Source organism: Rhineura floridana, chromosome 4 (genome assembly GCF_030035675.1).
Source record: "Rhineura floridana isolate rRhiFlo1 chromosome 4, rRhiFlo1.hap2, whole genome shotgun sequence".
NCBI lineage: Eukaryota > Metazoa > Chordata > Lepidosauria > Squamata > Rhineuridae > Rhineura > Rhineura floridana.
In genome coordinates, this window is record NC_084483.1 from 168,184,746 (window position 1) to 168,212,397 (window position 27,652).

General features: G+C 42.1%; 2 protein-coding genes across 4 annotated transcripts in view; one reads left to right on the forward strand and one right to left on the reverse strand.

Moving 5' to 3' along the window:
• Positions 1-5,385: 5,385 nt before the first annotated feature.
• LOC133383797 (uncharacterized) lies at positions 5,386-18,716 on the reverse strand. 2 transcript variants are annotated; one of them, XM_061625177.1, is made up of 3 exons: positions 18,571-18,716; positions 6,762-6,803; positions 5,386-6,496 (listed from the first exon to the last, which is right to left on the reverse strand). In XM_061625177.1, exon 3 carries the CDS (start codon positions 6,297-6,299, stop codon positions 5,634-5,636), a length of 666 nt encoding a protein of 221 aa, XP_061481161.1. In that variant the 5' UTR covers positions 6,300-6,496; positions 6,762-6,803; positions 18,571-18,716; the 3' UTR covers positions 5,386-5,633. The 2 variants fall into 2 exon arrangements, with proteins under 2 accessions (XP_061481161.1, XP_061481160.1); XM_061625176.1 differs by lacking the exon at positions 6,762-6,803.
• A 14-nt stretch (positions 18,717-18,730) lies between these two features.
• RAB3GAP2 (RAB3 GTPase activating non-catalytic protein subunit 2) overlaps positions 18,731-27,652 on the forward strand; it is a 65,226-nt gene continuing 56,304 nt past the window's right edge. The window contains exons 1-3 of one of the 2 annotated variants that reach the window (XM_061625167.1): positions 18,731-19,058; positions 26,522-26,586; positions 26,968-27,094. In XM_061625167.1, coding sequence (XP_061481151.1) covers positions 18,935-19,058; positions 26,522-26,586; positions 26,968-27,094 — 316 coding nt within the window. In that variant the 5' untranslated portion in view covers positions 18,731-18,934. The remainder of the gene's footprint in view (positions 19,059-26,521; positions 26,587-26,967; positions 27,095-27,652) is intronic. The other variant, XM_061625168.1, reaches the window with a different exon arrangement.

Below are 27,652 nucleotides of genomic sequence, written 5' to 3' on the forward strand. Positions count from 1 at the left end.
TGCTAGTTGTCTGACCAGCTGCTGTCAACAAGGTGGGAAAGCAAGACAGGAGAGAAGGCAGTACCCAACACAAAGAAAGACTGAGGACCAAACTACATGTTACACCTGAACAAAGCTTTTTCAGCAGAGAAGGGGAAATGGAGCACTTAACCCTTCTTCTGCAAACATACGTCTCTGCATAGTTTCGTACCTATTAAGCAATCCAGCCATGCCACTCAGATTCCTTAGTCATGATGTCTGCTATCCCCTAAACACTAGACCAAAGGATATTAAGCCTGGACCAAGAGCCCAGCCTAGCAAAAGAAGAGCCAAATCCTACTTCGTACAGGGATTAAATCTGCTGGAAGTTCACTGATAATGGGCCAAAGGACAGCAGAACCAGCAAATATGTGAAATCATTTCATTCAGGTTCTACATTGTGTGGGTAGCCTACACGAGTATAGCAGGCTTCCCACTGCAGGTGGTCACCCTTCAACCTCTCTCTCTCTGTGTGTGCGTGCGCGCAACAGGAGGGCAGAGCTAGTGTATTTATCCCCATTCTCTTCCTGGCATGTTGATTTAATCCAAAAGACAAATACCTGAATAGGACTAGAAATGTAATAGCAAAGACTGAGGAACTAGTGGACATTGGGGGAAAGATGCGTACGTAATGACAATATGAGGAAGAAGAGATAAATTCAGGTGGCCTGCTATAGTGAATTGCAAGATCTAATGTGCCCAAAGGCTAGCAAATGAGGAACAGTAATCTACTGTATAATTGCCTTCCTGGGTTACTACTGGGAAGAAGGGCGGGATATAAATGTAATAATATATTAATTAAAACTGCAGTTGAGACAAATGTTCTGGACTAATTTACATTGCAGACAAAAAGCAGAGTCTCTCAATCATGTAGCTACTGTGGTGATATTAAATAAACTATTGTTTTTATTTATTTTATTATCACACCTTTCCTCGGAAAGGCTCAGGATGGCATATGTTGCTTCTCAAATTTTATATTCACAACGCTGTGAGATCAATTAGGCTGATAACGAAGGGCTGAAGGCCACTCATCTAAAATATCACCTATAGATCCTAAGAATGCCATGTGGAATCTTGGTGAGCAGAGATATACAGTACATCCTGTAGAGTTACCAGGTCTCCGGTTTTTGCTCAGACACACCAAATTTTTGGAGTCCTCCCCAGGTCTCCAGGTGAGTCACCTTAATCTCCAGACTCTCAGCTGCCATATTTTTAAAAAAACCAAGTTTCGAGATGGTCTGGTTCACGAGATATACACCAAAAGTCAACTGCCCCCCTGCAGCTTCTATTAAATGAGCTCATAGCTGGCTGCTCTAATGCTGCCTTTTCATGTTTGTAGCCAATAAGTGAAGTCAGTGTTGCAATTAAAAAGGGATTTGTTGACTTCCAGGCAATAGCTACAACCCATTGCAAGGTCAGAAAACTGTTTTTTCCTGCTTGTCTGAAAATCTCCAACTGAGTAAGTTTATAGCTTTCAGCAAGAGTCAAACAAGTTTAAATTTTCCTGGGTTGTTGAAAAGGGCAGTGTTTTGAAAACTTTCCCAACATGAAGTTTTAACCCTGTACTTGCTTTTCTAGGAGTAAAGCTGCAATGCTTATCCCACAAACTAGGAGTAAACCCCACTGAATTCAATAGGACTTACTTTTGGCTAGACATGGTTAGGATTGTGTTGTAAATTAATGAGACTTTTGAGTGAACATAGTAAAGGATTGTATTTGTGTTGTAAGTCTTTCTCTCCCTCTCCAATCTTTATTTTTTAAAGCAGTTAGGCAGGGCTTACTTAGATATCACTGCTTTTATTATGTAGGAAACTAATACTGATTTCTTTCTAAAAAAAATGTTCTGCAATGACAAACTGGTTTTGACAATAAACTATTATAGGTTTTTAAAAAATATTTCCAGTGTGTATGTATATAAAGTCTTTCCAATATCCCTGTGAGGTAAGATTGGTGATTTGAAACCAAGACACCTCACAATAAGAAATAAATGCAATAACCATAAAAACAAGAATAAACAGTTGGAAAACTGCTTAAAGTGGCAGGATTCTAAATTTTGGGCTGGGTGAGTGAAGTTCCTTATCACTTGAGGTTGCAGTTCTGTGCTCGCTTTCCTGTTTGAGTAAGCCCCATTGAATACATTGAAATTTGCTTCTGAGTAAACAAACATAAGATTGCACTATAAATATCTTTACAGGTTGTGTAAATAATAAACATCTTTGGCATTCGTGCTTATATAAATATTTTTCATACTATGTCCTGAAAAGTACCTGATTTCACACTATGGTTGTACATTATTATTTCCTCTACATTTTAAATGTGACCTTGGGGTGTTCATGGTTCCCCTTCGTCATTTTAACTCTGGGAGGCAGATTAGTCTGAGAGATGGTGAGTAGCCCATAGTCACCCAGTAAACTTATATAGCTCATTTTCATTTTAAAAAATTAATTAAAATGATTTACATATAGGCAAAGTTTGTTAAGGAGATCCACACAATACTTTTAAAGCACATCCAACTCACATTTAAAGCCCATGACTTCCCCTAAAGAATCCTGGGAAGTGTAGCTTTCCCTTCACAGTTATAATTCCCAACACCCTTAACAAACTACAGTTCCAATGATTCTGTGGTGGGATTCACGTGCTTTGAATGTGTGTGCAGAACAATTAGTATGTGGCACCTGTAACATGCAAAGCACACCCTGAACTTGGCCTGGTGGCAAATCAGCAACCAGTGCAGATTTCAGAGCAGAACTATTATGTGCTAATAAGGTCTCACTCATGTCAGAAATTGTGCCGCAGCATTCTGTGCTAATTGGAGCCCCCAGGTCAGATTGCGCTGCATGGGGATTTCTGGCTACCAGGATTTTTTTAGGTTTGGTTTTTGTTAGGAATCCTGACTGGTTGTGAGATGCTGAGTTTTCTGCCTTACTCATAGGAATCTTGTTGTGGTTGGTATGGTATTGTATTTAAGAAATCATCACTGTCTTTTGCTTTTCTTTTTCTATATGCATTTCATTTACTTCACATCACTTCCTTACATTCACAGAAGCAACAAGAGTGGTTCCACGTGCTCAGCTCAGTTCCCTTAAACCCACTGATTATGCACCTTGTTGGTTGCAAGATGGTTTGTTTCTTGCCTCGAACCTCTCTCTGCAGTGAAGGGTCAAGTATGTGAAGAAGTTTGGAGCATCCACGTTAAAAGGCAGATAGGGCATTCCAGACAGGGGCTTGCCAACCCTGCTTTGATATGGATATCTTTGCAGAGGATCCCTAGTCAAGTCTTACCAACAGCACAAGCCTAACTATATCTACTCAGAAGTAAGTTCTGTTGAGTTCTATGGGGCTTAGTCCCTTAATAAGTATGCTGAGAATTGCAGCCTTCAGGTCTTCTATCTTTACTCCTGAGTGCTCCCATCTAACATCTCCACAACGCTAGGCTCCTTTGTCTCTGCAGTGGCCTTCTGGTGACTGCCCTGGCCTGAAGGCACTTAACCCTTCTTGCTGAAAGCAAGTAGGCTGGATGAAATGTTCCCTACCCAGGCTCCATATTTTACCTAAGATTTCTATCTTAATTTCCAATCAGATAATTTTTTTTGTTTGAGTGGTATGCTCCAAGCAACTGTGGTTGATGCTTAGTATATCATGCTTTAATGACATCACTAGGACCCGCCCCTGAAATCTCAGGGTTTGGGATGCTTCTGACCTGGCAACCCTAACACCCTGTGATATTTACAGAATAGATTTCAGACAGAGTTTGTGACTGAATCCCAGGTAGGTCCCACCCCCTCCCCAATAATTGATCTGTATGAAATTTATGCCATTATTTCAGTTCCAGACTTAGGAACCATATTTCTAGGGTGGTATCCATTGGGTTGTGCAATGGAACTTCCCTTCCTCTCCTCTCCTTGCATGCACCCTGCATCTGCTCTAGAAGGTTATGGGGAAACCCAGAAGAGTTTTAGGAGCACATGGGATTCAGAGAGGGAGAGAAAGTTCCGTTCTGCAACCAAAAGTGTTTACGCTAGTGGAACTGTGCTGCCTGGGCTCCTGCCGGGAGGAAGGGCGGGATATAAATCAAATAATAAACAAACAAACTGTTTAGCTGGGTACCACCCATAGTGCTGATTAGAGTCCCCTTCAAGTGTTTTGATACTGTGTTCACTAAATACAAAGGGTGTATGTGTATCAGATAATTTATTTATTTGTTGCATTTGTATACTGCCCCATAGCCGAAGCTCTCTGGGTGGTTTAAACAATTAAAAATATTAAAAAGAAATATACAAATTTAAAAACACATTTTTAAAAAGCAATTTAAAAACACATGCTAAAATGCCTGAGAAGAGGAAAGTCTTGACCTGGCGCCGAAAAGATAACAGTGTTGGCGCCAGGTGCACCTCATCAAGGAAATCATTCCGTAATTTGGGGGCCACCAATGAGAAGGCCCTCTCCCTTGTTGCCAGCCTCCCAGCTTCCCTCGGAGTAGGCACCCGGAGGAGGATCTTGGATGTTGAGCATAGTGTATGGGTGGGTTCATGTCGGGAGAGGCGTTCCATCAGGTATTGTGGTCCTAAGCTGTGTAAGGCTTTATAGGTTAAAACCAGTACCTTGAGTCGAGCTCGGAAACATACAGGCAGCCAATGCAATCGGGATAATGTCAGAGGTTGGGTGACTGGTGATGAAGTTGAGAAAACCAAATGTAACCATCATCCAGGAAAGACTATATCGAGCTGTGATCCTGATCAGGCCCAGAGACAGCTGGATCCAAGGTAACTGCAGGCCCTCCTTTCCCCTGGCCATTTTAAAAGCCCAACTACACATCACGAGGAGCAGATGTGACCAAGTTAGCCGTTGCCAACCTGGTACCCTCCAGAGGTTCTGGACTATAACTCCTATCAAGCCCAAACAGCATGATCTATGGACAGGGATGGCGGGAGTTGTAGTCTAGCAACATCCAGAGGGGATCAGGTTGCTGAAGGCTGGACTAAATTACAAATAATTTGTAATCTGAAAACAGTTCCTGACAGAATATCCAACAAATTCTCAGGAATAAAGACTAAACCAGCCACAGATTGTTTGCAAGCAGAAAACGTAGGCCAAGTTAATTATGTATGGGAAATGTTCCAGCCTATTTTACTGTGCAGTAAATTTGCCTATGTCCACACTGCAGGTCCCTAGTCCTTCTGCCAAGTCCCCCCTGAAATCATTGTCAAAGATGTTGAAATTTGCTTTCCCTTTTTTTTCAATTAATTTTTATTCAGATTTTCAAAATCAAAACAATACAAAAAGAAAAAAAACACAAAACAATAACTAATACAATAAAAAAATAAAAAATAAAAATAAAAATATTGACTTCCGATTTGTCGTAGTTCAGCTATAAATCTATAATATATAACAAGCCTGTCTCTTAATAGATTATAAAATCACCTTCCTCCAGCGGTTATCTTAATTGGTTTCAAATCTCATTAACATCATATCATTTCATTCTTCCACAAAAAGTCAAAGAGAAGTTTCCAATCTTTGAGATATATGTCCATCAATTTTTTTTCTAGATAAACATGTCAATTAATCTAACTCATCAAGTCTACTAAGTCCAGTAATTTCAAATCGCTCTTCTTCCATTATCCATATTGGTTCCATCTTCCATCTTCCATCTTTACGCACCCGATAATCTTGCTGTCATAGTCATATAATAAGAGTCTGATAGGAATTTCCTTTATCACAGATATTTTCTTGCCATCAATTCCGAACGTATCACTGAAGTATTGTTGCAAAGCCGCATCTCTGTTCCTCTTTTTTACATAATACACTAGCACATCTCTTGAAGATTTTTCCATTAACACAAAACAGGGATTAATTCTGTTAACTTTCTCCATTTCAAATTCCATCAAATCCTTCCAGTCCAGGAATTTTTTTGAACCGATAATATCTTTATCTCCAATCACTTCAATTCCTTCAGGGACAGCGCTGATTTCCAAACCATAATATTTGTCTCCAGGATCCATCACAGCCAGGAAATCCAAATCTTTTTCCATGTCCATATTTAATCCAATCTCCATAGTTTGAACCTTGCCTTTAATTTCTCTTTCATCCTTTTTTGGTTTTCCAGATCTATCTTTATTCTCCTTTCTCATAGAATCCTGAATTTCTTTCAGCTCCTGTCTCATTTCATCAAATTCAATTCTCCACGCTTGTCTATTATTTCTCAATTCTTGTTTTATTGACTTAATCCCATTCATTATTTTCTGAAACATGTCTAAAGATAAAGTCCCTTCTTGTACATCCATGATCTTCTTGTCATTCTTAAAGCCAAAGGAACTAAACTCCTTCAATTTTCAATGTCCCAAACAAAGAGCAGTTTATTTCTTTATCCAGTTATAAAGGAGTTAATCTTTCAAACCAACTGGCGTCACACTCTAGACAGCCCTTATCTCTTATATGCCCAGAAGTGCAAAAACAGCTTTAGTTCACAGCGTCCTAATGACTAGTAGCAAAGAGAATGAGCAGATTCGTCAAAAAAAAGAAAAGAAAAAGTAGATTAGGAAAAATAGTCCCAGACATATATTACACACAAGTCTTATAAATCAAAAAGATTTTTCTTTTCTCTTCCAATCAGAAACCCCTCATCCGTTGTAATCTTTACAATGCCATTTTCCATGTCAGCTTTTTGCAATAGGAAAAAGATAGGCTATTTTTATTTTCCTCCCCCTTAGTTCCGTGAGTAAAAAAGAAGGAAAGTTTTGGCTCACCCAGGTTTTCTTAATTGCTGATCCTTTGACAAATCTCTTTAGCTGTATAGATAAGAAAGTAATAAGCATAGACAGGAGGATGTTTGCCTGTTAGTCCATTTTTTTAAAAAAGGAAAAAAAACGGGTCACTTAATCAGCTGAGCTAGCTAAAAATCCTCGCTCCGTTCGAGCTGCTGGGAGACCTTCTTTCACAGACGATTCTGATGAATTCCAGTCTCCCACAACCACAACAAAGCTGTGTGGGAAATCTCACGTTTCTTCCTTATCTGGAAGAAATTATCCCCAGTCAAAAAAGACCCTTCTGACTGGATTTAAGGCTGAAAAAGTTTCATGCAAGACGGGAGCCCGTCTCAGAGCTGCACAGGCGGAGGAATCCTCCTGGGAAGTCAAAATTTGCTTTCCCGACATCCAGCTTCTCACTCATTAAGGGCCACAAACTCTGCAGGTCTCGCCTCCCCGTTTCCCTCCTTCCATCCCGATTGTATACCTGCTGTTTCTTTCAGATCTGGTATATCAAAGTCTTACTCTAATGAATACAGGCACTGAAAAGTTGCACTTCAAATACAGCAAATGAATTGTTTTTGTTTGGTGGACAGTTTAACAATGTAGTAATAGTACAGTATATGGATGTGTCAGCCTGGCTTTGAATGATGACATAAAACTACAGAAGACCATAAACTATTAATCATTTTTCATAATGGGAATTCTGAGACATACATACTGAAAGCACATAGATGAGATAATTTTTTAATCCCTAGAGAGGGATCATTTCCTGTATATCCCAAAATAATATCCACCAGAATTGCATTGACTGGCTGTTTCTACTGGGACAGTCATACCACTAGGCAAGGTGAGGAATAATTCTGTAATATCTACTGGAATTATATTCACTGCCAGTCTCACAACTAGGGACAGAGTGAGGAATAATTATTTGCAACAAAGAACTGATTACGATAGTGTTTTGTTAGAAAGCCCTTTTAACAACCAGCTGGAATAGAAACAGTTCAAGGAGAGGAGGAACCAAACTTTGCTGGTCTCTCAGGAAAGCCAGTGGATTGACCATGCTTCCATTCTCTCCCACTGCTGCACCTTGATGGAATGGCTCTCATGGAATTATTGAGTGTATTATCACCTATTTATCTCCAAGGGAAAGACACCAATTAGACTGTCTTAGGACTATCTCTGGGCCAAAGTACACATGACACCAAATGATTCATTAGAAAGTACATCAGTTTTCTAAATATATAACAAGAGACAGGGGGGTGATTTCAGTGCATAGGGAGGGAGGTTTAATTTTTCCCTGCCCAGCTGCGATCCCATTTAAAATTGCTCCCTCGGCGCTGCTGTTGGCTTTATAGGGGAGGATGCTCCCCTTGATGCCAATGGGAGCTTTCCTCCCATTACAAACAGCTGGAGCAGGGGCAAACAGCTGGAGTGTGGTGGGGCAAAGAGTTATATCCCTCCTCCCTTATGCCACAGTGCCGATCTGCCCCCTGCCCCCCCAGTTTTGGTTAAAGAAAAAAATGATACAAGAGCAAACAGGGACAAAAGTGATGTGGAGAACTGCAGGATGAATAGGCAAAAATCACTTTCCCACCTCTTCTGTTAGTGGATGCCTCCACTGGATCAAAAGCCAGAGTATTAGCCAATAAGAAATGATATATTCCAGCTACATTGTCCATCCTTTTGTTCTAAGAGTCCATTAGAGTTGGTCAGGGTGCAAAGCTGAGACTTTTCTTGGAAGGGGAGGCTTCCCATCCAAATTTGGACCATGTGGAATTAACTGAATTTGATGGTTGATCTATACAGTTCAACTACAGCTTTACATGAACTGGCATCATCTAGGTGTCCCCATAAATCCCAATATATTTGGTATCCCCTAGAAACACAAATAGAGATAGTCCTTATAGCTGCTGCTATAATTTATTTTGCCTTCCAAAAATGAAACATATTCCAAAAATGTTACATTATTATTCTTATTATTTATTAAAGTTTTTAGAGCACTTTAAAAACTGGCTAAATTTCAGTTAGCTTTAGTGAATTTCCCATTTTAGAACACTGCTTGTCATGTTGGACTCTTGGTTGCTTGGCAACAGCAGGTCTCTGTACAGCCCGGCAAGCATGTAAATCTGGCCTTGAAAGGTGGTGGGGTGGGGAGATGGATCAACTTCCTCCAGGCCTTAACATTGCATAGGCCCTGTGTGAAAGTCATAAATGTTTTAAAAGGGCAGGACAGCCTTTCTGCAGCACATTTTAGACCACTTTACTGTTTAGTTCCATTAAAAAAGGGTTTTGAACAAGTAATACTGGGGCTTACCTCAGAAATAACTTTGGAGAGTTTTGGCTAAATGACATATAGATTTGGTTCGGATGAAACACTAAACTCTCGTTCAAGTCCTCACCAGAGTTGGCTGTGGATACCGTGTCCAAGTGCCTGGAATCCGTAAGCAGATGGATGGGAAGGAATAGGCTGAAACTGAATCCCGACAAGACCGAGGTGTTGCTCGTGGGAGATAGGAAAAGGTTGGGAGATATAGACCTGGTGTTTAATGGGGTAAGATTGCCCCTGAAGGACCAGGTCCGCAGCCTTGGGGTCGTTCTTGACTCCCAGCTGTCCATGGAGGCTCAGGTCTCGGCAGTGAGCCGGGCAGCTTGGTATCAACTCCATCTGATACGGAGGCTGCAACCCTACCTTCCTGCCCATCTTCTCCCACGGGTGACACATGCCCTGGTCTCCTCTCGCCTAGACTACTGTAATGCGCTCTATGTGGGGTTGCCCTTGAAAACGGTCCAGAAATTACAGCTGATACAGAATGCGGTGGCACGTTTGATTAAGAACGGCCGTCGCCGGGATCATATCACTCCGGTGTTAGTAGATCTACATGTTGGCTTACTAGGCCGTACTACCAATGTGTTTTTTCATCAAGTCTGAAATGTTTCAAGATGTATGGGAGAGGAGCTGTGTTATCAGCTATGCCTGGCCTGAGAGAGCAGACATCCAAGGCCAGACAGGTTGTCATGGTAACGGGAGATAACAGCTGGGAAAGTTGTAACAGCCTGCTGTTGGTTCCTTCTTCTGCTGTCTGTGTCTTGTCTCTGAACTGAGAGCTTCTCCATGAAGGGGGGGAGAAACTCTACTTGCATCTATTCTCTTAAGCCTTTGGCCTTAATGTCTTAGTAAAGACTCTTAAAACTTTCTCAAGCCTCTGTGAAGTTTCTTGCTCAACTTAACTCCAAAGTAATGTGCGCTGTCACGCAACAACACTCACACATCAACAGGGTTATGGGCCCAGATCCACAGCGCGTTACACAGGAGTAAGTGGCTGGTCTGAACGGCAGACGGAGATCCAGAGGGCAGCGTGATTGATTGTGCCAGACAGAGGTGAGCAGAGATGGCTGCTGTAAACATGTCTGGAGGCTTGCCGATGGAACGACTTACGGAAAAGAATTATGGCAGTTGGAAGCCAAGGATGCGTGCTTTCCTAATAAAAGAGGATTTATGGGAAGCTATTGAAGGTACACCCCCTGCACCCCTTACAGCGGCCTGGGTACGGAATGATGAGAGGGCGCAGGCTTTTATTACTCTGGCTCTATCAGACTCTCAACTGCTACACATGAGAGATGTTACAAACGCCAAACAGATGTGGGACGTGTTGGAGACCCTTCATGTGCAACAGACCGCGGGATCTAGATTGTGTTTGGCACGGAAGCTGTACCAGATGCGCTTCACGGGTGAGTGCAAAATGAGTGAGCATCTCACGGAATTCAGACGCTTGTTTGCAGAGCTGACGGACCGAGGTGTCGAACACAGTGAACTTCAGAAGACCTATTTGATCCTGGCTTCACTCGATGGGAGTTGGAATAATTTTGTTATGGGAATTGAAGTCATGCCCGATGGGGGGCTCAATGTTGCGTTTATTGAGGAAAAGCTGAGCCAGGTATGGCAGCGGAGACAAGAGGTGAAGAAAAGTGCCGTGCAGAAGGAGGCAGTCGGAAGCAAGCAGGATTACAAGCAGGAGCAGCAGCGGCTAAAGGCTTGTTATGTCTGCGGAGCTCGTGGGCATCTCCAGAGAGACTGTGCAGTCAAGCGAAACTCCAGGGACGGAGGCTGGAAGACGCATAGCGGCAGTGTGAACTTTGTAAACAGAAGTCTCAAGATTTAGGACCTGTTGACTGGATTATTGACAGTGGTGCGAGCCATGTATTAATTACAGACAGGAGTTTGTTTTATTCGTCTACAGATGAGCAGGACTTTGTTCAACTAGCGGATGGATCGCAGAAAAATGTGGAGGCTCGAGGACTGGTGAGATTTGATAAGCTTGGAATACTGTCAGATTGTTTGTTTGTACCAGAACTGTCTCATAACATGCTGTCTGTGAGAAAACTGACCAGTTGTGGGTTTTCAGTGTTGTTTGACAGAGACAAATGTTATGTAATGAGGGGAGATCAAGTGTGCTTGCAGGGAAGCCTGAATGATTCCCAGTTTGTAATAAATTGCAGTCAAGCAGGGTGTGCTGTGTTAAACGCTGAGGCACAGACACATCAAGGCTGCGTCCATGAATGGCATCAGAGGCTGGGGCATGCAAACTTTGACACGATAAAGAAAACCCCGATGCATAGTGAAAACATGCGTTTGAAAGATTGTGGGCAGTTAATGATGGATTGTGATGCTTGCCATAAAGCAAAAATGACCATAAACCGGGAGGCTGAAAGGACCACATCAGCTCCCTATGAACTCATTCATGTTGATTTATCAGGGCCAATAAACACTTCACGAGGAGGTGCTAAGTTTTTTATGGTAGTGGTAGATGATTTTTCGAGATACACTCATCTTTATTTGCTCAAGCATAAAAGTGAAGCTGAGCAGAAGCTGAAACTGTTCATTAAGAGAATCGAAACTCAACATGGCACCACGGTGGGGGCTATATGCTCAGACCAGGGAGGGGAATTCACGAGCAAAGCATTGAGTGACTTCCTTGAGAGTAAGGGAATAAACCAGAATTTCACAGCTCCGTTTAGCCCGTTTTCCAACGGGACTGCTGAGAGAAAAAACAGGGTGCTTCAGGAAGCAATGAGAGCCATGTTAATGGATTCCAGTTTAGGGAATTCTTTCTGGGGAGAGGCAATCATGTATGCGAATTACATTCACAACAGGGTGTTACACAGTGCACTTGGAATGTCACCTTATGAGAAACTCACTGGGAGAAAGCCGAAAGTGCAACACATTCAGAAATTTGGAGCTAGATGCTGGGTCCACATTCCACAGGGAAAAAGAAGGGGCAAACTTGCACCCAGAGCACAACAGGGATATGTTCTGGGGTTTCAGAATGCATATTTCAGAGTTTGGATACCAGAAACACAGCAATTAATTCTGAGCAGAAGCATTAAAGTCTCAGAAAAGCCTTGGGATCAAAGGCAGTCATTCTTACAGGGTCAGCTGACACACAAGCACAAACACAAGCACAAACATTTAAACCAAACCTTGACATAAAAGTGGAAGGCACACAAATTCCACTCAGGGATGCATTAAATGAACTCATTTGTGGGAAACGAAGATCAAAGAAACGCAAGGCTGAGGAAATGGAATATCCTGCGCAGGCTGTACCAAGCACCAGCTCAAATGGGGGGGCTGAGAGAGCAGAAGCTCTAGTGCCTTTGAGACGTTCTGAGAGATCTAACATTGGAAAACCGCCAGAAAGATTTACGGTGGGATTAATAACCAGTCCAGGGATGCACAGAGGTTGAGATGGATCCTGAGACAATGTATCTGACTTGTGTTCAGCCGAAGTTTGATTGAATAAAGTTCTAGCTAAATGTACAGAGATGTTCTGAAATGTACTGAAATGTAAACTGGATTTGTATGATGTAATGTACTGAAATGTATTGCAAGATGTATTGTAGAAATGTATTACTGTTATTGTTGTAATGGATTTACAGACATGATGAAAGGGGGGAATGTTGGCTTACTAGGCCGTACTACCAATGTGTTTTTTCATCAAGTCTGAAATGTTTCAAGATGTATGGGAGAGGAGCTGTGTTATCAGCTATGCCTGGCCTGAGAGAGCAGACATCCAAGGCCAGACAGGTTGTCATGGTAACGGGAGATAACAGCTGGGAAAGTTGTAACAGCCTGCTGTTGGTTCCTTCTTCTGCTGTCTGTGTCTTGTCTCTGAACTGAGAGCTTCTCCATGAAGGGGGGGAGAAACTCTACTTGCATCTATTCTCTTAAGCCTTTGGCCTTAATGTCTTAGTAAAGACTCTTAAAACTTTCTCAAGCCTCTGTGAAGTTTCTTGCTCAACTTAACTCCAAAGTAACGTGCGCTGTCACGCAACAACACTCACACATCAACACTACACTGGTTACCAGTTGTTTACCGGGCCCAATTCAAGGTGCTGGTGTTGACCTTTAAAGCCCTATACGATTTCAGCCCAGTTTATCTGAAGGAGCGCCTCCAGCATCACCAATTATGCCGCCTGACAAGATCAGCCTCACAAGACCTTCTCTCGGTCCCACCAGTTAAAACAGCTAGGCTGGTGCGGACTAGAGAGAGGGCATTTTCGATTCTGGCCCCCTGTGACGCCCTTCCCTGGCTCTCCCTGTCAGGTTCCTACCTGCTTGTGGCTACTGCCTTTCACTAGGCACCACCAGGGACTCCACCAGTCCGGACTGTCCTTTTTTATGGTTTCTCTCTCTGCTCTAGCACAGATCTCACTAGATCCCCCTGCTAGGCAGCACCACCAGTCACGTTCTATAACCAATGTTCCCAGAGACCTTGCCTGAGTCTCTCTCTCTCTGGTTACATTTGTGACTGTGTGCTTATGCTGTTCCCAACCCCCTTGTATCAATGCAGATAACTCATATAACTCGGGGTTGCTCTGGATACTTATAATGTTATTATTCTCCTCTTCACCGCTGCCACCATTTGTTACTGTTGCCCTTCAGCCTTGGTAATTACCTTACCCTCCCTTCTGGTCTGTGAAACCCCAGCCAAGGATCAGGCCTTCGGTAAACCAAAATAGTATTTATTAAATAACAGAAATAACAATTTTACTTTTCTAATGGTACTTAAGCATATGGTTTCATCTATTCCTGTGATACTTGACTTATCATTAACTAGAACTCCCACTCCCTTTCTCTCCACACTCTCCTGACATCCACCAACTCACACCCAGCTCCAAAACAACCCACAACACCTCTCAAACACCTCTCAAAACTCCTCCCAAACATCTCTCCTCCCTCCTCAATCTCTGTTTCCAACTCCCTCTGCTTGTCTTTCTCATCAGCCTCCCAGGGTCTCTCAGCCATTCAAACGCTCAGCCAATCATCCAACATTCTACTGCTCATCTACTCCCCCCTCCTCTTTCACTCCACTTACCATGTATCTTCTATACAAACAGCACTTACCATATTTACATTAATACAGGAACATCACACCCCCACCCTCTGGAACTCCCTTCCTTTCAATCTTCGCCATGCCCCCTCCTTGATAGGTTTCCGCCGAGCCTTGAAGACCTGGCTGTTCAGGCAGGCCTATGGGTTCTCTGGGGTGGGTTAGTTTTTAATGCTGTTGATTAATGTAAGAGGAGTGATTAGTTGATTATTGAGTGTGGTTTGTACTGGTTTTATATTGCATTTTATTTTATTATGTCAATGTACGTCGCCTAGAGTGGCCGTTAATTCGGCCAGATAGGCGACTCAAAAATAAAATTTTATTATTATTATTATTATTATTATTAACTGTAGATAAGCATTATTGGCACAAAGCTCTGGTTATGCATTCCTGCCTTCCCCTCTGATGTGGCCGTGAGGGAGAGACTGGGAGCGTTAGCTTCTGTTTTAAATTAAATGTGGTTTATTGTTGCATCCAAACTCAAAATTGTGGTTAGTCTTTAACTGTGATTTAGAGCAGGGGTAGGGAACCAGGGCTGTGGAGTTGGAGTCGTAAGCAATTTTGGGTGGAGTCGGTAGAAATGTACCGACTCCAACTTCAAAATAAATTTTGATTGACAAATTTTTTCAAATATAAATTCAAAATGTCAAAGAAGCTTCCCATGAAGTCAGCTGTAGTTGAGCATTTCACCATAACTCAAGATGGAAAACATTTTGTGTGTCAGTATATGACACAGGACCCAGATGAAGACAAATGCTGTGATGCCAAGATCAGCACATATTCAGGCAGTGATAAAAATGCTCCTACGAGAGCTTCCAATTTAAAAAGACATTTACAGCCCTTTACAGGGCTGTGGAGTTGGAAGCAATTTTGGATGGAGTCGGACAGTAGAAAAATAGAGGAATCGGAGTTGAAGGTTTGGCATACCAACTCCACAGCCCTGTAGGGAACCTCTGGTCCGAGGGCCTAGTTAGGCCTACAAGGCCGTATTGTCCAAGCCACATCCATCTGGAGGGCAGGTAAAGGTGGGGCTTGGATGAAAGGGGCTTTTCAAGCACTGATAATCAATGGTACCTGCAAAGCCCTTTGCACAGCTCTTCCTTAGTGCTGACTGTCAGCTGACCGTTGGGGCTCAGGAAGTGGTGTGGACAAGGCTTCTCAAGTACCTTTGGTATATGTTCTACATATAAACAAATAGGGCGATAAAATACATCTGTCTTACACCCTTTCCAATTGGGAACCAATCGGTTTGTCCATATTATGCTTTGCTGTGATCTCTAAAGCACAGGGTGAGTCTCTTCTGAAATTCCTTGGTCCATTCTATTATCCAATGTATGTTTGAGATATGATCTCTGGTACCTCTTCCCTTTCTAAATCCAGCTTGGACATCTGGCATTTCTTGCTCCATATTTGGTAAGAGTCTTTGTTGTGGAAACGCGAGCATTACTTTACTTGCATGGGATATTAAGGCAATAGTTAGATAATCACTGCATTCCCTGGGATCCCTTCCTTGGAATTGGGATGTATATTGAATGCCTCCCGTCTGTGGGCCATTGTTTTATTTTCCATATTTGTTGACAAATTTTTGTCAAAATTTGGACGCATTCAGTCTCAGTAACTTGTAGCAACTCTATTGGTATGCCATCTGTACCTGGTGATTTGTTTCTTCCAAGTACTTTAAGAGCACCTTTCACCTCACATTCAAAAATTTCTGGTTCTTCATCATACAGTTTCTCTGTGAATGAATCTGTCATCCTTGCATCTCTTTTATAGAGTTCTTTAGTGTATTGCTTCAATCTTCCTTTTATTTCATCTTGGTCAGTCAGTGTGTTCTCCTGTTGATTATTCAACATCCCTACTCTTGGTTTAAATTTCCCTTTACTTTCTCTAACCTTTTGGAATAGGGCTCTTGTTCTACCCTTTTTGTTGTTCTCTTCTATTTCTAGTTCCCTCTTTATAAGTTAGTGTTGTGTTTTCTACTTTCCAATCCTCTGGTAAGGAAGCAGATGTTAGTGACAAATTGCATATTTTTATTAGATGAGCAATTCCAGATTTATTATATTATTAGAACTCTTATGTTCATCAACAAGACCTGACTTGTTAATTTTTAATTTGTCAATCGTCAGCTCACCCCACCCCACCAAAAAACAGGTAGCAGTACTGGCCCTTTACAGTTCCATAATTAAACTATGGAATTTGCTCCAAGATGAAATGATAGCCAACAATTGGATGGCTTTAGAAGAGAATTAGACAAATTCATCGAGGTTAAGGTTGTCATTGGCTACTAACCCTGATGGCTATGCTCTGCTTGGCTTCATAGTCGGAGGCAGTAATGCATCTGAATTCCAGTTGCTTGAAACCGCAGGAGTGGAGAGTGGTGGTGTGCTCAGATCTTTCTTCTGGGCTTCCCACTGGCATCTGGTTGGCCACTGTGAGAACAGCATGCTGGACTACATGAGCCACTGGCCTGAACCAGCAGGCTCTTCTGATGTTCTTTAGAACAAAATCCATACAGGAACAGTAAAATAATACTTTTATTAAGACCATCCAAGTTTTGAATGTTATATATTTGCAGCTAGATTTTAAGTAGATGAAGCATGGAATCTTTGCTTTTAAATTAAATAAGCATTTTAAGATAAATTATCTAAAGCTTAATGTAAATGCCTTTTGGAAAAGTCTGTCATTAAACTATAATCCATGCACATAAACTCTGTTTACCTGGTCTGTAGTTTCCGTTAATCCTGTGATTCTGCTTGGTTTTCAGCTAATATATTTAGGTTTGGTTAAGCAAACTCTTTAAGTAATCAGAACTTTTTGAGTATGTGGTAATTACTTTGCTCAGTAGGAACTATATAAACTTAAGTGGATACTTTAATGCTTCATTGATTTGAGGACACAGGAAACCAAACCAGGATTTTAAGGGGCTTTGCGAAGATTAATATAACTGAGGTTGTAATTCTATGGACATGTTTAGGTTGCAATTCTGACCCCACTTACCTGGGAGTAAGACCCACTGAATTCAACAGAACTTACTTCTGAGTAGACAGTTAGGATTGTGCTGTTAATTGGGAGTAAGTCTCACTGAACACAGTGATACTTCAGAGGGAACATGTTTAGGATTATACGGTATATCAGTGCTTTTTTTGTGGTGATAGTCACTGGTACAGTGTACCAGCACTTTTTTTTTGTTGACCTTAGCAGCTGGCCAAAATGGCCTGGCAGGCCAAATGGGGAGGCCTGGTGAACATGATTAGGCCCACAGGTCACAGATTTCCCTCCCCTAGTCTAGAGTACACATTGCATGAGCAATAACCCATTCCTATGAACCTGCACAGGCTGGATTCACATCAAAATTGATTCCACTATCATTAAGTCATGGCTTCCCCCAAAGTATCCAGGTAAGTGTAGTAGCTGAGCTGTTAGGAGACTCCTGGTCCTCTCACAGAGCTGCAGTTCCCAGAATGATTTAACAAGAAGTCCCTCTTCCCAGGTAACTCTGGAATTGTAGTTCTACGAGCAGAATAAGGGTCTCCTAAGAACTCTCTGCACCCTTCACAAACTACACTTCCCAGGATTCTGTGGAGGAAGCCAGCGCTATTATGGTGTAGAATGTGGCCACAGTTATCTGGTTTCCACAACATGGTAAGCCAAACCTTTCCTCCTCTTCAGTCTCTTTTGCCACTGGACTAAACTATGCCAAAGTTTGGCTTAGTATGTCATCCAAACTAGGACTCATAGTTTAGCATTCTCCTCGCTAATTGGTTTTTATATTTGTAAACTTCTTAGAAAAGCCTATTTTGGCTTTAAGACATATATATTTATTATTAAATTTATTACCCACCCTTAACCAGTAGGTACCAGGATGGGCCACACCGATATAAAATACATTATTAAAAAACTCACAACTACAAAGGGTTCTGAAAACATATTTCTCAAGTTCAAAATCTTCTCCCAGGCATTTTAGCATGTGTTTTTTTAATTGTTTTAAATTTTTTAAAGTGTGTTTTAAACTTTTTTTAAAAGATGTGTTTTAAACTTGTATATTTGTTTTTAATGCTTTTAGTTACTGTAAACCGCCCAGAGAGCTTCAGCTATGGGGCGGTATACAAATACAATAAATAAATAAATTTTAAAAAAGCGAGGGTGAACAGGTGAATCTAGTATACAAAAGCTTTACAGTGAAGATTATTAATAAAATAATAACGCTACGCAGATTAACAGCAAAGCCAGGGTTTTATATAAGACCCTTTCGCAGCCCTAAGAACATAAGATGACCCTTCTAGTCCAGGATCCTGCTTTCACAGCGGCCAACTAGAGCCCTTCTACAATCACCAAGGACTGAACCAGAGCTTTTTTACATGCAAAGAATACACTCTGCTATAGAATCCCATTGTCCCGCTGAGGCTTCTTAGACTTACCGTTGAATAAATACGCTTAAGAGCTGTTGGAAGCCTTGTATCTGCCTACAGCACAGGCCAACCCTCTTTCCTTTCTGTTCTCCCTGCACCCACTTGCTTATGCCACATGAGTAAAAACGAATCAGAGGTGCGAGCGGGGATTCTTCCCTCCTCCCTTCCCTGAGAGGCACGTGATCAGAGCGGTGGCCTGAGTTTTTCTTCTCCTCCCTTTCCTGGTCCGCCCTGCGCGTGTGCAGAAGTGCAAGCTGAAGCGCCGGCGGCTTCCGGGTTGGGTTGGCAACCGAGATCACGAGCCAGCCGAGCTCAGCCCGGGGTTGGTGTCAGGATAGCAGCAGGAGGTGCGGAGAGAAGTCCGCTTGGCGCCATGGCCTGCGCGCTCGTGCCTTTCTGCAGCTTCCAAGACACGGAGTCGACGCGGGACTTCCTGTGTTCGCACCTCCGCCAGGGTGGCGCTGGAGGAGCGGGGGCGGTCAAGGAGGGGGGCGGCGGTGAGTGAGTGAGCGAGCCCAGCCCCCCTGAGGCGGGCCGAGACTGAGAGGAGGGTGGTGATAATAATAATATACTTCACTAGCTGTACCAGTGGGCCTACTGCCTGTTACCATCTTTTTCGTCCTCGCTCAACTTTTCATCCGTTTAGCTATGGTGCGTGTGGAGCAGATGAATAGGCAGGGTTTGAGGGGGGCGGGGCCCCCTCCGCCCAGATTCCCTTCACCAGTTAGATTCTTCTGTAACGTTTACTTAAAAGTCGATTCCCATTCAGCAGAGCTTTCTTCTAATATTAATTAAAAGCTTTCTGATTGCAGATCCTGGTGGTGTTACTGCTACTTGTTTCTATGCTCTGTGTAGATCTGTGGGAAGGGAATACTAGAGGTGACATATGGGCAATTTATATCAACCTTGTATTTAAGCACTGGACTTGATAGCTGTAGGTGAGAAGGAATTGTGTCCAGGCGAGTGAGCAGTCTGGTGGAGGTGCTGTGTTCCTCCTCTGTGCCTAGCATAGAAATGCAGTACACTGCTGCAGGAATTTTCCCTCTTCTGCCAGCCCCTGGCACGCTAGTAATTTTATTTTACAGGCAAATAACTTTTTAAGTGACTTATTTACAAAGGTGACTTTTGTGGCTGAATAAGAAGCCTCTATGTTACCTATGTTCTTGTTTTTTTCCACAGATGTACACACACTGTAGTCTTTGGTAAGGGGACTTGGGGGGGTACTGTTTCTGTGGTACTATTGACTCAAATTCAATGTACTGTATAGTGGAGTGAATATGGGGTGGCTACAAATTATCTAGATTGACTTTTGGGTGAGGGGGGGAGGCAGAGCTCTGTGCTCAGGTAGAAATGGCAAAGTGGGTTATCCACATACCTTTTCTGAGGGATGATTTGGGAATTCCTGGTGGATCCTACTCATGAGAATGTCATAAGTGCAGTTTTGTGAATAACCCAGCCCAGGTGTAATTTGTCAAACATGTGCATGTCAAATATGATGTCAGCTGCTCATCCTGTGAATGTCAAATGTTGAACTGATGTGTTTGTTATATGTGTTTGCATTATATTCTATGTGCCTAACGGGGTACCTGGGCCTTGTGTTTCCTTTCCAGAGGTTTTCTTTTTTTATGAATGCAAAATATGTATGTTTATAAGGAGAGCAGTTATAGTGGTACAAATGACAGATGGCTGTAGTAATTCAATATTCTTGCAAGTCATTTCTCCTTTCATCATAGCTTGTAAAACAGACGAATGGTTTTAGAGCAAGGATTCCAAATACTTAACTGAAAAGATCTGGCACTGAAGTTTGGGCGTTGTGGGGTTTACCATCTAATAATTCCCCTTCTCTTTTTGTTGCTTCCATGTGCTACCTAATAACCTTCTGATGGAATTAGTGTTTTAGTTATGTGCTTTATTTTAATGAATAGGTCTGTCATTTAGGCATGAGTATTTTGATGGAGGTATGGAATAGCCAAAATATTCCCATTGCAAAGTGAGAATTCTATCTCTGTTTTTGTCAATGACTACCCGCACTAGGCACATACTTAGAGAATGGTGTGTGTATCTAGGTTTGGGGGGGGGACTTCCTACTGTTGTTACTTATCATGAGAATTCTGCAGTGGTGCAACAATATCTCTTTGGAATTGTAGAGCAGGCACTATTTTGTCATGAGTCTGATAAGGACCATTCACGAGAAATAATACACAAGTTAAACCTTTGGAGTTCTAAGTTGTTTGTTATGGGCTGTCCCTCTTATTCATGGAATTAATTCAAGACTAGGCTAATTAAGGAGTCTTTTTATTAAAGGTGAGAGACCTATAACAGGGCTCTGGGAAGTCTAGGTCTTGAGGTGGAACCGAAAGGTAATTGGAGAGCCAAATCAAACCAGCTAGTCTTAATGTGCAGATGAGCTAGTGAGCTCCTCTACTTTCTTTGGTTTCCTTGTAAAGTGGGACTTTAAGAGTTCCATCAACTCCAAATAGTTTTTGGAAATACAGTAGGGCCCCATTTTCCGGCGCTTCGCTAATGCGGCGGTTTTGAATTGTATCCATGTTCCATAGGTTCGGCGCTTGTTCTGTTTTTGCGGTGGAAAATTGGGCACTCAGGGCGGCTTACAAAAATAAAATCAATCATGTACATAATAAAATTGTAAACAATAAAATCACAAAATATTAAAATAAATTAAAATACATTAAATACAATTAAAATACATAAATACATAAAATACAACTCTCTCTCTCTCTCTCTCTCTCTCTCTCTCTCCCCCTTTCTCTCTCTCTCTCACACACACATATATACATATATATAGGGAGTGGTACTAAAGGGGACTACAAGGGTAAAATTTAACGTAAAAGGCATAAAATCAGTGTCAGGCTCTACCTTCAGTCCCTCCCAAAGGCTCTCTGGAATAAGATCATTTTCAGAAGTCTCCAGAAAACCATCAGGGAGGGAGCAGAGCAGACTTCTTGGGGTAGGGTGTTCCAAAGCTTGGGGGCCACAGCTGAAAAAGCTCTCTCCCATGTGCCTGTCAGTCTAATGTCTTTCACTCCAGGCACGCAGAGGAGACCAGAGGCAGATGATCTTAAATCCTGGGCAGGTACATATGGGCATAAGCGGTCTGTCAGGTACATTGGTCCAAGGCCATTTAGGGCTTTAAAGGTCAGAACCAGCATTTTGAATTGGGCCTGGAAGCAAATTGGGAGCCAGTGGAGTCGATAAAGCACAGGGGTGATATGCTCCCTGCGCCGTGCTCCAGTTAACATTCTGGCTGCTGCATTTTGAACCAACTGTAATTTCCGAACCATTTTCAAAGGCAGCCCCACATAGAGTGCATTACAGTAATCAAGCCTCGATGTCACCAATGCATATGTCACTGTGGCCAAGTCAACTGCCTGCAGGAATGGACGCAGCTGGTAGACTAGTTTGAGTTGGCCAAAAGCACTCCTGGCTACCGCAGCCACCTGATATTCAAGCAGCAGGGCAGGATCCAGGAGGACTCCCAAACTGCTGACCTGCTCCTTCAAGGGGAGTGCAACCCCATCCAGAACAGGTTGCAACCCTGTCCCTAATGCAGTTTTTCCCTTGACCAGCAGTAATTCTGTCTTGTCTGGATTAAGTTTGTTTGTTAGCCCACATCCAGCCCTTCACAGCCTCCAGGCACCGGTTTAGGATGAGCACTCCCTCCCAGCAATCGGGTGGTAGGGAGAGATAGAGCTGAGTGTCACCAGCATATTGATGACATTGTACTCCAAATCTCCGGATGACCTCTCCCAGTGGTTTCATATAAATGTTAAAGAGCATGGCAGACAAAATGGAACCTTGCGGTACCTCACAGGCCAATGGCCAGGGGGGTAGAGCAGTAGTCTCCCAGCACCACTTTCTGGGTCCTGTCTGTCAGGTAGGACCGGAGCCACCGTAAAACAGTGCCTCCCAATCCCATCCCAGCTAGATGGCCCAGAAGGATACCATGGTCGATCGTGTCGAAGGCTGCCGAGAGGTCCAGCAGCACCAACAGGGATAGACTCCCTCTGTCTGATGCCCGGCGTAGGTCATCAAGCAAGGCGACCAAGGCAGTCTCTGTCCCATGACCAGGCCTGAAGCCTGATTGAAAAGGGTCTAGATAATCCGATTCATCCAGGAAAACTTGGAGCTGCGCAGCCACTACCCTTTCAATCACCTTGCCCAGAAAGGGGAGATTAGAGACTGGGCAGAAGTTGTTAGGATCCGGAGGGTCTAATGAAGGCTTTTTTAACAAAGGTCTTATCACAGCCTCCTTCAACAATGTTGGCATAGAACCTTCCCTTAGGGAGGTGTTAATTAAATATGCTAACCAGTCAGTCACTCCCCCTCTGGCAGATTTGATTAACCAGGATGGGCAAGGGTCAAGGGAACAAGTAGTGGCCCTCGATTCTCCCAGAATCATGTCCACATCCTCAGGCTTTACAAGCTGAAAAGAATCCATAGAAAAATGACCAGAGGAAGCTTCGAGGACATGTGGCACAACTGTAGTTAAAGAGGAGTCCAAGTCAGTCCGAATGTGAGCAATTTTGTCTGCAAAGTGCTTCGCAGACATGTCACAGCGAATGACTGAGGGCTCAGGGTGTAATGTAGGGCCAGAGCCCAAAAGACCCCGGACCACCCGGAAAAGCATCGCCGGACGACACTGAGCAGACGCAATGGTGGTAGAGAAGTGCACTTTCTTTGCTGCCATCACTGCCACATGATAGGCTCAAAAATGAGCTCTGTGTTTGATCAGAAGAGGACTGATTAGCCTTGGACTACTGGTATACTGAGAACTCAGGGTCCTAACCTGTCCTTATTTCTCACAGCTCTCAGAGGAGATCTGGAAGAGCCATTCTTTGAGATTGTGCCTGGGCAAACTTGATCTTGCATAGTATCTCCTGAGTGTACACAGATTAGGAAAGACATAAGTAAACAATATCCTATCCATGATAGAGATGAGACAGAAAATTATATTCCCAGCTGTCACACATTTTTGGGATGACACCTCACAACTAGAGTTTTTTTCAGCTGGTGACACGGTATTTTCTCATGCTCCATCTTGTATTAGATTAACTATATTGCATTAACTGTTCTATTAAAGTGATCCATAAATGTAATATATAGGGCATATTTTGTATTTGATACCCTATGCAATAGAAATAATGCTTATGTTTAATGAGGAGTAGCTTTGGTTCTGAGAAATACATGTCATTAACATGGCAGGCAGATAATTAACAGTTCTTGGCAATGTTGCACTTAATCTACGTTATAATTTGTTAACCTTGTACATTTAAAATACAGTATGCCTGTGAAATATTAACTAGACTTAGAAAACAGAAGACCTGAAAAACAAGCATTTGGAATTATTAAAAGTGAAAGTTATGCACTCTTGATTACTGTGCATGTCCATAAATACTGTTAATATGACTAACCATGACTCCCAAACAAAGTTATCTGGAAGTGAGACCCACTGAACTTATGAGGACACACTTAGGATTGCACTGATAGGCTGCAATCCTAAACACGAGCTCCATATGACTATAGTGAGATTTCCATGTAAACATGCATAAGCTGCTCCAGTTTTGTGATTTGACTGTGCTGCCTGAACAGTGTCTTGTACTCAGGGATTGAACCTGAACTGAATCCTTACATTTTTTGAATGTGCAAAAAGCATGAACCTTGATTTGAAAAATTAATAAACCCACATATCTGTATAAGTCATGCATAGCCTGGAAGGAAAATAGAGCAGTAAACATTTTTAAGACCGTCCTGCCTGGTCAGCTAGAGATGTTTCTTGCCACAGGCAAGCAGGTGACTATTTCCAAGCCAGGCTTAGTGGAAGATTCAGTTGGCAGAGGATCTGCAGAGGCTGGGATGGTTGGGAAAGGCTTTGCTGAGGAGGAGAGTTTTCAACAGAGGCATGCAATGCCAGTGCGTGTTTAAAATTTTCACTTTGACCTGTCAAGATTTAAAGCTGTAATAAAGAGACACCAACATAATAAAAGCAACCAAGCTATTAAATTAACTGTTTAATATTTCTTATTATGCAGCAGAAGTAGCACTTCATGCTAATTTTAATGAAAGCTTGGCTGTATTGCTATGAGGTGATTAGTGTCATGATGCCTTGGAAAATCATTCCAGCTGAGATTACATCCAGGATAATTCATGCAATTGGATTTTTCCAAATACTGAGAGGAAAAAATGAGTGCTTAAGAATAAGGACTTATTTAAGTTTAATTTCTGTCATTCTTTTCTCTGTTTTGATGGGGTTTGGGTGATCCAGTCAGCTACCAAAATGTGCTAATTCACTGTTCTTCAACCTTGGATCTCCAGATGTTCTCGTCCTACAACTCCTATCAACCCTAGCCAGCTTAGCCAGTGACCAAGAATGATGAGTTAGTCTAACATCATCTGGGATCCAAGCTTGAAGAACAGTATGCTAACCAGCGTTCGTTTTATTGTATTTACTGAATATTTTAAAATTTAAACATGGTGTGGAATCCAATTGCTGCCTTGTGCTAATGAAAACAATTTTTGATCTGGCAGATGCTTCTGCTAATAGAAGAGGAGGGGAGGTTTCTTCTGGTTCACCTTTCTCCCACCAGCCCCTCCCATTTTTTGTCCTGTTCTGGAGGGTTTCCCAACTCTCTGGGGCCAATGTTTGGCACTGGGACTGCAGGAGTAAAGGGAAATTGCCTCCCCTCTTCTATCTGTAGAGGCATCCACTGGCTCAAAAGACTTTCCATGAGCACGAGGGCACCAACAGGATTCACCCATAAAGATTATCTAGTACATTGGTATTCAGCTGGTAGGTTAGGACATGGTACAGGGTCATGGCCTGATCTAACGTGTGTCACAACAGAAGTACTACCACCATACCAATATATGGTAAAAAAAAAAGGTCCTCAAATGCATGTTTTAGTTAAAGGTGGGTCCTGTGTCTGAAAAGGTTGAAGACTGCTCATCTGGTAGATCACTTGGAGCTTTCTTGGGCTGTTGTTGCTTTTTAATAGTAATACTATTTCTAGCTTTGCTTTATTCACTGCTTTAAGAACTAGAATATTTTTAAATTTGAGTCAGAAGTGACCCTTGTAAACATGGTGTTTATGAAGTGCCTAAAATAACTACAAAATCAGATTTATTCTGGTGGTTATGTACAAAGGCTGAGTGACTCATTCCTTCAGACCATGGAGACCTTTTCAGTTTGATATGTTGCCTTTCTGTGGGAGTTTTATAAATAAATACATGTGTGTAATCGTTTTGCAGCAGTGGGTACTTAAAATGTCTTTACTATATCTTGTCAGTGCTGGCACTGATAAACTACTAATAAAAATGTATGAGGATTTGGTTTAGACTTTGATATTCTAGTACCATCTTTACAGTTGTATCAAAATATTCATTTTCTGGGAGATGGCATGTTTATAGAAAGGGGGAATGAATGGGTTGTGACATACAGTGCTTAAGTCAGAGCTTATAAGGAAGCCAGAGCAGACTTCCACAACCTGTAGCTGAGCAAGCTGAATGCAGCTAACCAGACATGCATGGTGACCTTCACGGGCTTTGATAAATCTAATGTTCTTGTTGTCTGCTTGCTTTTACAAAATGGATAGTTGACAGGTTGCTGCATTTGGTTTGATGGGTGACAAGTTGTGCGGGTATGGTCTGTGGTACTGATGTAATGTGTGTCCAATGATCACAACTCAAACTTTTCTCCCTGGTCAGGTGTATTGATATTCTGCAGGTTCTGCCTCTGGAGAATTGTCAGAGGTGACTTAATTTTCCTGCAGGCTTTTTCCTTGGAAATTAATCCATTATGGGTTACTGCTTTATGATTATTTCTAGGTTTAAAATTAATAGTTCATCAAATGTTTAAAGGCATAGAAATGTGGCGCTCAGTATATGCAGTCTTGGTATATGAATCGTGGTTATTTTTAAATTAAGCTAAATTTTTTAATATTAGGTAAACCATCAAACTGGGAAGAAGACAGTTGGGGAGCCTGGGATGAAGCAGAAACACAAGAACCTGTAAGTTTCTGTTTGCTTTCATTACTAATTATGCCTTCTATAAATGTACATTCTTTACTTAGAATAATTTGAATAATCCATTGGATAGCTCTGTTGAAATGTCCCGCATCAGTAATTAAACTTTTAAAGTTCATTTCACACATCCAACTGACAAATCAGCAAAATGAAAATAACTTTAATAATCTTGACAGTCGTTGCACAGTGGAAATTTCAGATTCTCACACTGTCCTATGAAAGATGCAGTTACATGGAAATAGGCATCTTTGCATTCCCCCGAAATGTTATCTGTGTGTGTGTGTATGAACATATGTGTTTCTTTAAAACAGTATATAGTTGCCCAGAAAATTAAAAAATTTCTGCTTTAAAAATCACTGTACATAGGAAGAGGAAGAAGAATCGACTTCCAAGACACAGGCAAGTTCCTGGCTTCAGGACTGCGTCTTATCCTTGTCGCCAACAAATGATCTCATGGTAATAGCTCGTGAGCAGAAAGCTGTGTTTTTTGTGCGTAAGTATGCTTGTATGTGGTTTTTATTCCTGCTATTGTACCCTGATGGTCAATAGCAATTTTCAAATGAAAAGTCATAAGCTGCCTTGAGATTTGTAATGTTTTGAATGAGCTTAAGCTACAGAATCTTCACCTGCCTTTCCTGCAACTTTCTTTTGTGCCTGTTTCTCTTGGAGTTATATTTATTAAAAGTGTCTTTGCCCTGCTCTTCAGTTGAAAAAGGCTCCCATGGGGTGGCTTGCAAAGTTCAGTAATAAGATAGCCCCTGTCCTCAGGCTTGAAATCTACAAGACATGACATAAAAGGAAAATGGGTAGAGAGAGAGGAAGTAAAAAGAAAACTAATTTTTTTATTATGAAGCTCAGTAGGTAATAACTCAGCAGGTCATGGAGCTGGATCTAAGTGAATGGGTGGCTGCTCCCCACCCCACTGGTGGTCTAAGTGATACCAGTTGGTATGTGTAAGAAGGGAGCTTTTAGCTGGAGCTTTGTCTAGGTATAGTGGAAGGTGCCTGACTTTCTAGACACAGCCTATGATAGTCACTGGTTTTTCCTTATT